Consider the following 12,777-nt stretch of genomic DNA (forward strand, 5'->3'; position numbering starts at 1 on the left):
TAAGATATATTTTTAAAGATCGTGTATTAGTCAAGCACTATATATAGGTATAGAAATTTTTTTATGTATAAGTGAAACAAAAATAGAATGGAATATAGCTATATGCACCGGTATTACTAGTTCCCCAAGTTACATATGTACGATATTGACAAAAAAAAAGTTACGTTTAATCACAGATACCTAAGGACACTCGAAGAGCTCGGCTTCAATCGGCTTCTTATTGCTTTCACTATCAATGAAACACTCGTCATCAGAAGGGCCTCCTTTCTGTTCCATAAGATACCGCTGCAGTTCATGAATCCTGACAAATTCAGACTCACACGAAAACGTGAGGGGGCTTTCCAGGGCGAAAAGTCAATCAATTTCTTCCAAGGTTCTATTCGCGGTTTCAGGATAGATGAAATAGATCATTGGAATGGCCGCAAGCTTACAGCCCCTAAAGAGGTACAATGTCTTCTCCGCAATGTTATCGAACATCACCGGACTGAGCAATGTCAACCACCCACTACCAATACTCCAACTGGCAACACTGAAGGCATTCCCCTGGGTTCTAATCGGAAGCGGAAAGGTTTCCGTTGGATACAACTACGGAACTCCTAACCAAGTAGCACCAAAGATGGAGGTATAAATGAACACTAAGGACGCGGTGGCAGCACCATAACTCTTGCTATCGGGGTTAGCTTGCTGGAGGAGAGAGAACCCACCAGCAAGGAACATTGAAAAACCTTGACCCACAGCACCCCAGTAACAGGTGAACCTTCTACCAAACCTGTCAATAGTGAATACACTGACCAAGGTCGAAAACATGTAAAAGATGTTTAATCCTGATAACCAGGCAGCCTTTCTGGGTCCAAACCTGGCCTGCGCAAAGATTTTTGGCAGGTACACAGCTATACTGGCAATAGCAGTCCATTCTTGCACGACCTGGATGATGATACATAACCAAATACGTCTTGGGATATGCAACCGGTCTAGCTTTTCCTTCTCCTCTGGAGTGTCGTATTTGAAAATACCTGTGATCATTCTGAAATAGTTTGACGATAAGCTAACGCCACCACTTTTCTCAAACTCAACCGCAGAGACAATTTCATCATACTACTGAACACCAGTGTCATTCCCTCTCATGTTCATCAACAATTCACGGGCCAAGTCATTCTCATTATTCTTAACAAACCACCTCGGGGACTCAGAGAAAAACCAAACAATGGAGATGAGCACCAAAAGAGGGACAATCTGCAAAACAATTGGTAACCGCCATCGAATAGCACTACCGCTCCCATTGATGTATGACAACCCGTATTCTACCCAATACGCCACAACTATGCCGAAGATGTTTAGGGTAAACTCAACGGAGATAAAGGCACCTCTCAGTGTGTGATTGGCGGTTTCGGAGGAGTACACGGAGACTATAGTGTCCACCTTACTTGCTGGAGTTGGTGACGGTGATGGAGCCATCTTCGTTTGCGTAGCCTAACTCCATCACACGGACATAGTCCGGGGAGCGGTTGATACCGGCCATCACACCTCGATCATAGCCAAAGAAGAAAATGGAAAGAGCCACGACGGATTTTACAAGGGCATTCCCGCGAAAGTGGGATTCCACCTTGAATTGCTGGGGGATTCCATAGTTAAACATGTAAAGATCTGGATGATAGGGGGATTTGGCCCTACGTGGGGTTTTTTGTAACGCTAGTTTTAGGCTTCAAAATCGTGGGACTCTAGTTCCTTGAATAACGAATGCGAGTTTTCATCATATAGGGTTCTGTGTGTTGTAACAGGAGGTATCTTACAGCATGTCATGGCTTAGGACCGTACTCGGTGCAGGGAGTATGCGATGTAGGGAGTATGCGATTTGTGAGCCCAAGTGGCTTGTGATACATTTCGAGGGTAGAATATCTACTTATGGCAGTATACTGGTCAGCTATAAAATGTATATAAGACGAGGGAAGGATCGATCTCCCTAAATAGGGTATCGATCCCTACCACGTGATAGTTACACGCTTATTACAGGCAGACGTTTCTCGATATAGTTATATGTCGGTGCGTCATTTGGCCTCGAAAAGGGTTTAGCAAAGTCGCTAAATATGCACGGTTCCGCGGGAAGATATGCACGATAACGCAAAGAGCTACCCTCGGAGCTCTCGATTCGACCATCCACCCAGGAGTCAGACCTCCCATATTTTTTCCGATTACTCGGGGAATCTAGAGACCTAATAACTTCCATCGGTAGCTTACTGTACAAAAATTTGAAGGATCCGAAAAGTTGGGGAGGCTAACCAGGGGAAAGTTTCGGGTAAGTATTAAACTCCTCAGATCTTTAGATTCCCGGTTAGACGAACGTGATACACCATGTAAAGCTCTATAGATCGACACTGGGAAGAGACTGTAACCTCCTCCACCATCTATCGTTCTAGGTCCTGTGTAGTTTTTGCTAGTCCTCGGTTCAATCAGTTTTATTGTACAAAGTGGCAGCGTTTAGCATCCAAGTCCCAGTGTAATCGCTTTTAAAATCGGGAATTGCTTGTGATGGACTAGGAAATACCTTTCGACAGTTATTTTCATAGAAACTTAAATACTAGGCGTTGTAAAAATCGAGAAAATCGAGTGTTACCGCTCGACATGTAATGTTCAACGGCCTACTAATAACCATACCGATAGTCTTGATACAAGCCTACACGGTGCGTAGAGTTATGCATATTATCTGCAAATAAAAAACTCAAACCAGGCCACGGTTTAAGAGAGGCGCCGTTCAAGTGAAAGCTCGGGTGACCATTGTCTAAACTTCAACATTCCTGCATGAACCCGGAGAGAGACACAAGGCTCTGTCTGACGGACAACTGGTACACCACTGGCTCTATCTATTGATCCGAGAACAAGCGCTATATTTACCCACGGCATAGTAGCTCGATACGCTATCATGACCCTGCTGAAATAGCGGGAAACAAAGCCTCTGTCAGTTAAAAGATGGGCATACGCACAATAAATCTCCGACTCGGAGCAGTTAAGTTACTCATTAGCAGCGAAGCTTGAAAGGATGAAAACCCTGCATGATGTGGCTTAGAAATATGTATGTGAGCATGGCCAGGGCATTGCTATCCTGAAGGGATACCCTTATGCATCGTCTTTACAGGACTGGGAAGACTTGTTGCCGCCATCGAGGCTTCGGCAGCCACCTGCACCCCACAAATGCAACCTTAGTGGCTAGCACTTTGCGAATGCACGACCTCTCAAGTACCCTGCATATAACAATAATTGAGAGCCAAGTGGTTATCTACCAAAGGAGACATCGGATATAGCACTGCAACGGGCCTACTCCCTCTCACCACTCTTCTCTTGGCTTATGGAAATTTATCGGGAATTCTATGAGCCTCTATTACTCCTAGAATTTACCTTTCCAGGAGACACTGCTGGATATCAAGCCAACTATCAGTTTATCGTATCCAGAGTAGCTTTTGCGAGTTTTTAGCATCTCCCTCACTGTTAATTATAGACCCGATCTTGTTTAGTTATACAGCAAGATGCCGTTCACCACGAAGAACTTTCTCGCAGTCATGTTTGCGTCGTTCTCGTCCATCTCTTTCATTGTGTTCCTCGCCACCACCCAGTCTTTTTTCGTTAGCGACGCCTTAAACTACCCCCAGCAAGCATCCCAGCAGTCCATGAAGCTCGGAACCATTATCGGAAACTTGGGATTTTACGACGAGATTCTTTCCATAATTTTATCTCCATTTATTGGAGCCTTTAGTGACTACATCGGGTCAAAGCCATTGACTATCTTCGGCTTGTGTGTCATTGGTGCGAGTTTCCTTGGCTTCACCAGCATCACCAACGTGGATGGCAGTGACACGGTGTATTACCACTTGATCTTCTGGAGATTGGTGTTTACCGTGGGCGCTACGTCCTCGGCGTTGATGATCACCACTATGCTAGCGGAAATTACCACGTCCGGGTACCAGCTAACCACTTTTAAAGCCGACTTGAGAGCCTGGACCCAGGGGATAAAACAAAGACTTTTAAAAAACCAGGACTCCCAGATTAGACTTCTGGAGGAAGAGGAGGCGCAGGAAAGCTCTGCGGTCCCTTCGAAAAAGAACGGAGTGTTAACGGCCATGATCGGTGTCTCCACTGGGCTTGGCGCGATCTGGGCCATCAGCGTTTATCTCCCGTTGCCCACAAAGCTTTCTGGCAGCTACACAACCTTGGTGTCTAAACTTGCAGCCCGAAACGCTATCGTGAGGACATATCAACTTGTGGCTACCATCTCTTTTCTCACAGCCGTTGGCTTGTACTGGGGACTCTACAACGAAAAGTCAAAGACCCGTGTCTTCAAGAAGCTTGTCACATTTGGCAGGTATAAGGGTATGACGAATGAGACCCCCTTCGACGATTCTATCTACGACCAGACTCCGAAGGAAAACTACTTGAGATCGATCCAGCACGGGTTCCGTTTGTCCACGGTTAATCCTCAGATCGCACTTGCGTATTATGGCTCTTTTGTTGCTCGTTCCACCACCGTTGCCACCGCTGTGTTCATTCCCCTTATGATATATAACTACTACCACAATGTTACCAAGCAATGCGCTAGTGAGGATACCGGGAGCGGAGAGATGAAGAAGCAGTGCCACGAAGCGTACGTCCTGGCGTCTATCTTGACGGGGATCTGCCAAACTGTCGCGTTGTTGACCGCCCCGTTGTGGGGTATCCTTACCGATTCGTCAAAGTTCTCTGCTCGCATGAATATGTTCAGGAAGAAGACCCACCCTTCTTCCATTGACGAGGGTGAACAGACCACCGCCACCACCACCAACCAGGGTGCGATCAAATGCTTGATTGCCGGTGCCATTTTGGGGACATGGGGCTGCGCTGGTATTGCTTTTGCTGCCAGTACTGATAAACCCCTCAGCGCGGGGAAGATTTGGCACGTTTCGTTGATTGGAATCTCCCAGATGGGTGCCTCTCTCCTCTCGTTGTCCTTGATTACCAACCAGGATGTGAGGAACAAGGGTGCGGTAGCGGGGGTTTACACTTTGTGCGGCGGTGTGGGGGTATTAGTTATCAGCAAAGCCGGGGGATGGGGTATGGATCACTACCACTGGATCGGATTGCCTTTCTTTGTTTTGGGGATGTTCAACGTAGGGTTGTTGATCTGGGGTGCATGGGTGTTGTTGTTTGCCAACCAAGATGCCTTGGCAACTTTCGAAGACGAAGGGGTGCTTATCATCTAAAAAGTTCAGTTAGCACCACATACAATTCTGGCCTTTGCCGCTGACAACCAGTCTACTGTTACAGTGATTCCATGATGCATATAGAGGGACACGCGGGAGGCACCAGCATTCTACATCTGGCAGTATTAGTGTCAATAAACGGAGTAAATTTATTAACCACGCTAGTGGATGATTACACGCTGATAGCGATTAGGCTATAAACTAGATACCGTTCTAGGTATGTTAATACCCGCATTATACCTATGGATGAGCGCTGGGCCAGCACCCCACAATATCACAGGGTACCGCAGTATTATCACGTGCCAATACACAGGGCTTTTTCACAGTCACAGTTACAGAGGAGAAATAAACTGAATTTTTTCGACATCGCTCGACATGCATCGGTGCAGGATATTGGTCTTACACTACGCTGAAAGCGTTTCCCGCGTGAAAAATTTGTCCCTCCTCAATGAGAAAAGTCCTGCAAGTATTGGGGTTACCCTCCTCCTCTCATAATATGCCTCCCACACTCACAATTTTCCCTCACTTAGCAGTTTCCTACCCAGAGAGGCAGCGGTGTGAGCGTTGCAGGTGCACACTAACCGAATTTTCACCAAAAGTGTATAGATAAAAAAACTCTGTAGATAGTTACAATTTTCTTGCTATTCAGTAAACCTCAAAAACATCAAAAATGGGTATGTGACACCATAAAGCAAGCTTAGCCATCGTGTCTATCAAGCAAGAGAATTCCACCACGCCATGAAAAGTTTTCCAATCGACTGAGTGAAAGCCGTTCCTGTTGTGAACACCGAACCAGAAATAATGGGTATCCGCCATACTGATATCCTATAAAGTGGTTTGCCGAAGGCAGTTTGGATTCCATGGTATATTCTCTCGCCGACCGAAGCTACCACACACCAGTATACTAACGCCTATATAGGTAGAGTCATTCGTAACCAAAGAAAGGGTGCTGGTTCCATTTTCACTTCTCACACCAGATTGAGAAAGGGTGCCGCCAAGTTGAGAACCCTCGATTACGCTGAGCGTCACGGTTACATCCGTGGTATCGTGAAGCTGATCATCCACGACCCAGGTAGAGGTGCTCCATTGGCCAAGGTTTCTTTCAGAGACCCATACAAGTACAAGCTTAGAGAGGAAACCTTCATCGCTAACGAAGGTGTCTACACTGGCCAGTTCATCTACGCCGGTAAGAAGGCTTCTTTGAACGTCGGTAACGTCTTGCCATTGGGCTCCGTTCCAGAAGGTACCATCGTTTCCAACGTTGAGGAAAAGCCAGGTGACAGAGGTGCTTTGGCTAGAACCTCTGGTAACTACGTCATCGTCATCGGTCACAACCCAGACGAGAACAAGACCAGAGTTAAGTTGCCATCTGGTGCCAAGAAGGTTATCTCTTCTGACGTCAGAGGTGTCATCGGTGTTGTTGCTGGTGGTGGTAGAATTGACAAGCCATTGTTGAAGGCTGGTAGAGCTTTCCACAAGTTCAAGGTTAAGAGAAACTCTTGGCCAAAGACCAGAGGTGTTGCCATGAACCCAGTTGATCACCCTCACGGTGGTGGTAACCATCAACATATTGGTAAGGCTTCTACTATTTCTAGAGGTGCCGTCCCAGGTCAAAAGGCTGGTTTGATTGCCGCCAGAAGAACTGGTTTGTTGCGTGGTACTCAAAAGACTCAAGATTAAACCTTCTAAATTTTTATTGATTTTGTTGGTTTTAATTTGATTATTTTTTTAGTTATGTAATAAGAAATATATATGAATGTATATGTATACGGATTGGAGCAAAGCTCATTGTAATCTGATCTCAGATATGTGCTATTCAGATTAGCATACATGCCCATCAGATTAGCATACATGCGGCTCTAACATGTATGCGTCCGTTTTGCGACGTGTATTTACCTACCTCATTTCACAACGCTATAACTATTCAAAGTATATCCCGTTTATCCACTTATGAAACCCATTAGATTGCTATTGGCGACTGTAAAGTCTTTCAGTCTGTCGTGTTCCCTCTCTAGCATTCTTCTCCTAGGCTTGGCCTGGTGGGTCTCCTTTTACTACAACGAGGTGTTCTGGATCAACCACCACTTGGCGACAAACTGCAGCTGGGAGGGTCTTCAGGACGCCACACCATCCGAATGGCACAACTTTGTGATGATAGCGGATCCGCAGCTCATAGACAACCACACATACCCGGGACGGCCAGAGCCGTTACTCCAGATCTCCAAGTTCACCACCGATAGATACTTAAAGAAGAACTACAGAGCGATTGTAAAGCAGTTGCGTTCAACCAACCCGTCCGCTTCGTTCAACGATATCGTGTTCCTAGGAGACTACCTTGACAACGGGCGGTCGGCCTCGGACTCGTACTACAGCCACGAATTGCAGAGGTTCCGTGACATCTTCCAGTACGGCGGTTTGTTTGATGTTGCCGGCAAAGACGCGTCAAAGATCCACCTTGCATTAGGGCTACCGGGAAACCACGACATTGGCTGGGCCGATGGCGTCAAGTCCCACGCAATGGCCCGGTTTAAAGCAGACTTTGGCACGCCAAACTCGGTTAAATCGCATTCCTTGGGGGATAAACGGCGTGTAGAGTTTGTCACCTTGGATACCCTCTCTCTTTCCGCAAAGGCTCTGGAAATCAACGGCGAGGCAAGAAAGTTTTTAGACACATTTACTGTGAAACACGCAAGCGACGAAACGGTGCACCGGGTGCTCTTGACCCACGTTCCTTTGTATCGGTCCAACGATGAGGGCGTGTGTGGGGCAGACCGAGAAGCAAAACGATTTCCGTTGGTCCAAGGGTACCAATATCAAACGGTCATCGATAACGATTTGTCCCAGGAGATCTTGCAGAAAGTCCAGCCAGATTTGGTATACAGTGGCGATGATCATGATTACTGTGATGTCACTCACACCTATCAGGTGAAAGGGAAGCAGCGAACCGCACGGGAGATCACCGTCAAGTCATTCAGCATGGCCATGGGGATCAAATATCCGGCTTTCCAGATGTTGTCTATTCGGAAAAACGCAGGAGCTGAATTTTATAGAACCAAGATGTGCTATTTGCCTACGCCGTACATGGATATACTTCAGTACGTGGTGCTTGCGGCTATCTCCCTCCTTGTTATTTTGTATGGTCATTTACGAATGGGAGAGCTGTCTGGGTTCTTCAGCATGCTTGCAAAAAACGTTCGGTACTCGGGTTTGCCGTTGCACACCGAGGCGTCTCCAAAACCGCGAAGCGAAGTGTTGAAGAGTGCGGCAAAGGATTGTGTGTTACTCGGGGGAATAGTGTGTGTATCGTATGCGTTTATGATTCTGATCTGAGCCATGGTCATTGCTGAATCTGTGCTACGAGCTTAGAGAATTGGACGCTAAGACCAGTGTCTGACGTGGAAACCAAATAAAGGTGGAAAATAATCAGCATGATATAGAAAGTATCATATTCCTTGGTACCTAGTGTCCTTTCTGATTGCTATTTAAACGATAACATTGTTTTAGTACTACACCGCTGGCTAGGGTTATACAAACATAACGTACGGCCTAATTAGCGGTTGTAAGACTTAGGGTTGGTGATACTGTAGTCAGGTCCATATCAAGGTTCAATGATGAATTAAAAAAAAAATATACACCAATCTTTATTTGATCTCGGTCGTAAGATCTATTAACCGGGGATCAGAAAATCGGTACTGGTATGGTATTTGGCCTACACTCAGAAAAAACTATTGAAACACAAACAGGTTGACACGCCCAGTTGCGACAATTAATATTAGAAATCGATAGATGATAATAAAACATAGTACGGCCGATTTAGTAATAACCAGACCTATATAATTTTAGAATATAATACCTATATATACTTCAAATATCATGAAGTTAATGAATGATTTGCCAAGCTTATACCCTCTTGGTGTCGCTGCTGCGGCTGATATGCTTTTACTGCACCTGGTCTGATAAATCGCGACGGATTTGACACCCCGATCTATTCTCCTCCACCCCCATCAATTATGTCGACGGATGCCATTTTTGCCCTATTATTAGTGCTCCTAATTGTTTCCTTGTTGCTTGGTAACGCTTACCTTTCCTCCACGAAAGATGCCCATCCGCTCCTCCTCTCATCGCAGGCCACTGTCTCCCCCACTCGTAAGGAGGGCGAAACAGCCGTCTATAAACACTCAGAGATGTCGTACCAGCAGTTGCCACGCTCTGGGTTGGATATTTTGAAAGGGTACACTGTGAGGTCTGGGAACTTGTTTGACTGCTGGCTGGTTGGGCTAGAGGCGAATAAGAAGCTGCCCAAGGGGATCAGCTTTGCAAGCGATCAGAAGGTAGAGAGATTCACCTACGGTGAGATCAACTCTAGATGCAATGCCTTTGCTGAAAGATTCCAGACCACCGAGGTTTACTTCTACCGGGTCCCGTTGAGCACCATGGATGGTCTCACCGCGACTTTGGCCTGTTTGGTTCATGGGGTTACGATTATCGAGATTTCAAGTCTTTCAGACATTACAAGGGGGTTGCCTGTGGTTACAACCGAGAATTTAGTTCCAAAAGTTGTCGCTGAGGCCCACGAGGCTATTTCCGTGAGCCAAGAGTTTCCCTTTGGCGAATCTCTTGCTACGACTTACAAGTACGATCCGAAGTACGATCAAATCGTGCCCTACATCGTCTCCACTGGCAACTCCTACACGACATTTACGCAACAAAACTTTACTGCAGCTATTGCCAACCACTTGAAGAACTTGCCCGTCGACCAGGAGTTGAAGCCAGTGGACGTGGTGCTCATCGGCACCTGCGAACAACGTTGGGATATCGTCAAGCTTTTTGCCGCCTTTTTGACCAACAACGAGGTGATTTTATGCCAGGAAGCACACATCAGCAGCGAATTAGTTGCAAAGACAAAACCAACCATCATGTCTATCAGCGAAAAAAAAATGGTGCAGTGGACCGAGGATATTTTGAACAGCCTTCCGGTTGTCAGCAAGTCTTTTCTCCCCGCTTCCTTGAGATTAATCACTAACGGTAACTTCATCACCTTCTCGCAGGTTCCGGCCTTGCGGTCTGTTCGTCTCATCTATGTCACCTCCGTTGGTACTGGCGAGACGCTCACCACCCGGATCCAGAACCTCGCGCGGGCGATTTTTGGGGCCAGGCTCATTGTCAATCGTCATCTAAGCGACAGCAATGTCCTTTCCCCGTTGTTCAACACCTTTATCTACGACTACAGAGCCATCAAGGATACCGCGTATTTGAACAGGGGATGTGTTCCGCAATGCTTGGAGATCAAGTTGAGAGACGGCTTCTTTGAACAGAAGCGCAAGTTCTTGCGAGCCGCGCAGAACCACGGCCAGGTGTACATCCGGGGGTTCAGCATCGGGAAGGCACAGACGGATGTACAAGCGGCCAAGGACACAGAGGGGTGGATGCCGACTGGTGTCTACGGGAAGTTTGGCACGGACGGGTGTTTCTATGAGTGCAGATAAGTTAGTAAAACTGAGCTTGTCTTTGACCCGAAAAAGAGCTGCCGTGGAATACAAGCAGAGGGAGGGAGTTTGGCAGTGCCTGAATATGTATATAGTCAAAAGCAAGGCTATTGTTTCCACGAGAAATAGTGTAGCGGTGCTAACAGGGTGGAATGGTATTAACCCATTATCTAAATCAATTCCGTACTGTTTGTGACGCCACTGAGCTGTAGTGGATGTCACCAATCTTGAGTCGACAAAGCACCGATTTTCACCGATTCAGAACCATTGAATATTATCCGTCGGATGTTTCAGTAACTTGCGTTTTGTCAAAGAAAAGTTAAATTAAGTGACTTTTATAGTACGAATGAGAATACATAAATATGCGATTCGACCCTAGGATACATAAACGATGCTTCCAATATAATATTTATTCCTCAAAATTAGCTGCAACGAGGTCGCCTTGGACTCCTCCTTATGGACCACGTGATTTCACAGTCGTGCACGCACCGCGCCGTACTTTTGCTTTTCCGCCCACAAATTTCAGTATAAACAAAACAGAGTGCCGCAAACCTCTCGTACCACCAGCTGTCAAACACTTTCCCTACAATGAGCGATTCTGAAAGAGACATCGAAATGGAGTACTCCTCCCGGGGCCATACTGCCGAGCCAGAACAACCAAGAGACACCCCAGAACAGTCGGAGCAGCCAGCTGAAGACACCCGTGACTCTCGCGACGCTCGCGAGTACCGCGAACGCGACTCGCGTGAGTACCGTGAGTTCCGTGAACCGCGCGAATACCGTGACTCGCGCTATCGCGACCGCGAGTCGACTCGCTCGTCCTACAGACCAGACGGCCCTGTTGAACCCGTTCTCCCGCCGGCATCGGAAGTCCCAGATGTGGTGTACGACATTACCGAGACTCCCTTGTTCAATAAGACACGTGCGTTGTTCATCGGGAACCTCACGAGCCCAATCAATGCGCACAACTTTCAGACGTTCCTCAAGCACATCGCAGAGCCAGCCACGATTGAGCGTGCATGGTTGAACCGTCTGCGCAGTCACTCGATTGTGCTCTGCAGCGACGAGGAGGGCGCGGAGCGCATCCGTGGGATTTTGAACGGTAGCAAATACCCGAGTGTGGAAGACGATGAAGCGATGTTGAGAGATCTCAGAGAGGACAAGCCAGATATGGAGATTGTCAGAAACGCGCTATTCGTGGACTACATCCCGGTCAAACGCATCAACCAGTGGACGTACGAGGAGGATAGAGGTCCACGTGATGGGAAGTGGAAGATTGAGTACGAAACACAGGAGATCAGGGAGCGAGAGGAGACTCCGAGGGAAAAGGACTCGGACGACGAGTCAAAGGCCGAGTCGCAGGTGAATACCGATGACGCAGATATCCCTGCCGCCGTGACGACCCGCGTCATCGTGCATCACCGCCTTTTATCTGCGGGGCACGTGCCGCGCTTCAGATCGGCCCGTGGGGGCAGAGGCGGTCCTAGGGGTGGTTACCGAGGCAGAGGCTACGGGGACAGACCGGCCAGAGACCACTACACCCCTCGCAACGAGGGTAGAGACGGCTACGCTCCCCCACACCCCCATGCCCAGAGACCGTACGGCGGCAGCAGATACGAGCCGCAGGGCAGCCGCTATGACCCGCAGCAGAGCCATCCGTATTACACGCGTCCGTCGAGACTGAGAGAAAGATCGCCTAGAAGAGAAAGGGACCACTACGAGAGACCAAGATCGAGAACCAGATCGAGATCGCCACGGTTCTAAATGAAGTGTACTATATGTAAAGATTGGGCATGATAGAAGCGGTAGGACGATAGTTTACGCTAATCGTTCCGTGTCAACATTGCGCCCCCGGCGGATAAAAGTGGAGTGAATATAACAAATTTTAGCATTATCTGTAAGCAATGTGGGAGGGTATTGGAAGGTGACGGATTATGAGTTTCATAAGCGTCTACTGAAATTATGTATCTTACGATCATAAGAATTTTTTTCCCCGGAATAAACCAGTTTTTAGCTCAAGGGAGGCGAGGAGGTGTTAAGTTGGAGGAGTTAGCCACAATCAAATA

At 47.3% G+C, this 12,777-nt stretch overlaps 6 protein-coding genes across 6 annotated transcripts; 5 read left to right on the top strand and 1 right to left on the bottom strand.

Moving 5' to 3' along the window:
* Positions 1–107: 107 nt before the first annotated feature.
* On the bottom strand, positions 108–1,636 carry BABINDRAFT_14570 (uncharacterized protein; the record flags this gene model as incomplete). The annotated part of the gene is made up of 4 exons (XM_019127171.1): positions 108–550; positions 635–1,024; positions 1,100–1,366; positions 1,425–1,636. The coding sequence occupies 4 exons, from the start codon at positions 1,634–1,636 to the stop codon at positions 355–357; spliced, it is 1,065 nt and encodes a 354-aa protein (XP_018983725.1). The 3' UTR covers positions 108–354.
* Positions 1,637–3,299: 1,663 nt separating this feature from the next.
* BABINDRAFT_162634 (uncharacterized protein) lies at positions 3,300–5,392 on the top strand. Its single transcript, XM_019129452.1, has one exon. It carries the CDS (start codon positions 3,552–3,554, stop codon positions 5,223–5,225), a length of 1,674 nt encoding a protein of 557 aa, XP_018983726.1. The 5' UTR covers positions 3,300–3,551; the 3' UTR covers positions 5,226–5,392.
* Positions 5,393–5,830: 438 nt separating this feature from the next.
* Positions 5,831–6,997, top strand: RPL2 (60S ribosomal protein uL2). The gene is made up of 2 exons (XM_019131031.1): positions 5,831–5,899; positions 6,145–6,997. Exons 1-2 carry the CDS (start codon positions 5,896–5,898, stop codon positions 6,903–6,905), a joined length of 765 nt encoding a protein of 254 aa, XP_018983727.1. The 5' UTR covers positions 5,831–5,895; the 3' UTR covers positions 6,906–6,997.
* Positions 6,998–7,134: 137 nt separating this feature from the next.
* On the top strand, positions 7,135–8,852 carry BABINDRAFT_162635 (uncharacterized protein). Its single transcript, XM_019129453.1, has one exon. The coding sequence runs from the start codon at positions 7,176–7,178 to the stop codon at positions 8,553–8,555; it is 1,380 nt and encodes a 459-aa protein (XP_018983728.1). The 5' UTR covers positions 7,135–7,175; the 3' UTR covers positions 8,556–8,852.
* Positions 8,853–9,222: 370 nt separating this feature from the next.
* On the top strand, positions 9,223–11,077 carry BABINDRAFT_162636 (uncharacterized protein). The gene has a single exon (XM_019129454.1). It carries the CDS (start codon positions 9,236–9,238, stop codon positions 10,709–10,711), a length of 1,476 nt encoding a protein of 491 aa, XP_018983729.1. The 5' UTR covers positions 9,223–9,235; the 3' UTR covers positions 10,712–11,077.
* A 230-nt stretch (positions 11,078–11,307) lies between these two features.
* On the top strand, positions 11,308–12,602 carry BABINDRAFT_162637 (uncharacterized protein). Its single transcript, XM_019129455.1, has one exon. The coding sequence runs from the start codon at positions 11,327–11,329 to the stop codon at positions 12,473–12,475; it is 1,149 nt and encodes a 382-aa protein (XP_018983730.1). The 5' UTR covers positions 11,308–11,326; the 3' UTR covers positions 12,476–12,602.
* The last annotated feature ends 175 nt before the right edge of the window (positions 12,603–12,777 follow it).

Source organism: Babjeviella inositovora, assembly GCF_001661335.1.
Source record: "Babjeviella inositovora NRRL Y-12698 unplaced genomic scaffold BABINscaffold_10, whole genome shotgun sequence".
Lineage (NCBI taxonomy): Eukaryota > Fungi > Ascomycota > Pichiomycetes > Serinales > Babjeviella > Babjeviella inositovora.

Bases quoted from the DNA above. Each gene is read 5' to 3' on its own strand.
- BABINDRAFT_162634 (XM_019129452.1), top strand. From the start codon at position 3,552: ATGTTTGCGTCGTTCTCGTCCATCTCTTTCATTGTGTTCCTCGCCACC.
- BABINDRAFT_162635 (XM_019129453.1), top strand. From the start codon at position 7,176: ATGAAACCCATTAGATTGCTATTGGCGACTGTAAAGTCTTTCAGTCTG.
- BABINDRAFT_162636 (XM_019129454.1), top strand. From the start codon at position 9,236: ATGTCGACGGATGCCATTTTTGCCCTATTATTAGTGCTCCTAATTGTT.
- BABINDRAFT_162637 (XM_019129455.1), top strand. From the start codon at position 11,327: ATGGAGTACTCCTCCCGGGGCCATACTGCCGAGCCAGAACAACCAAGA.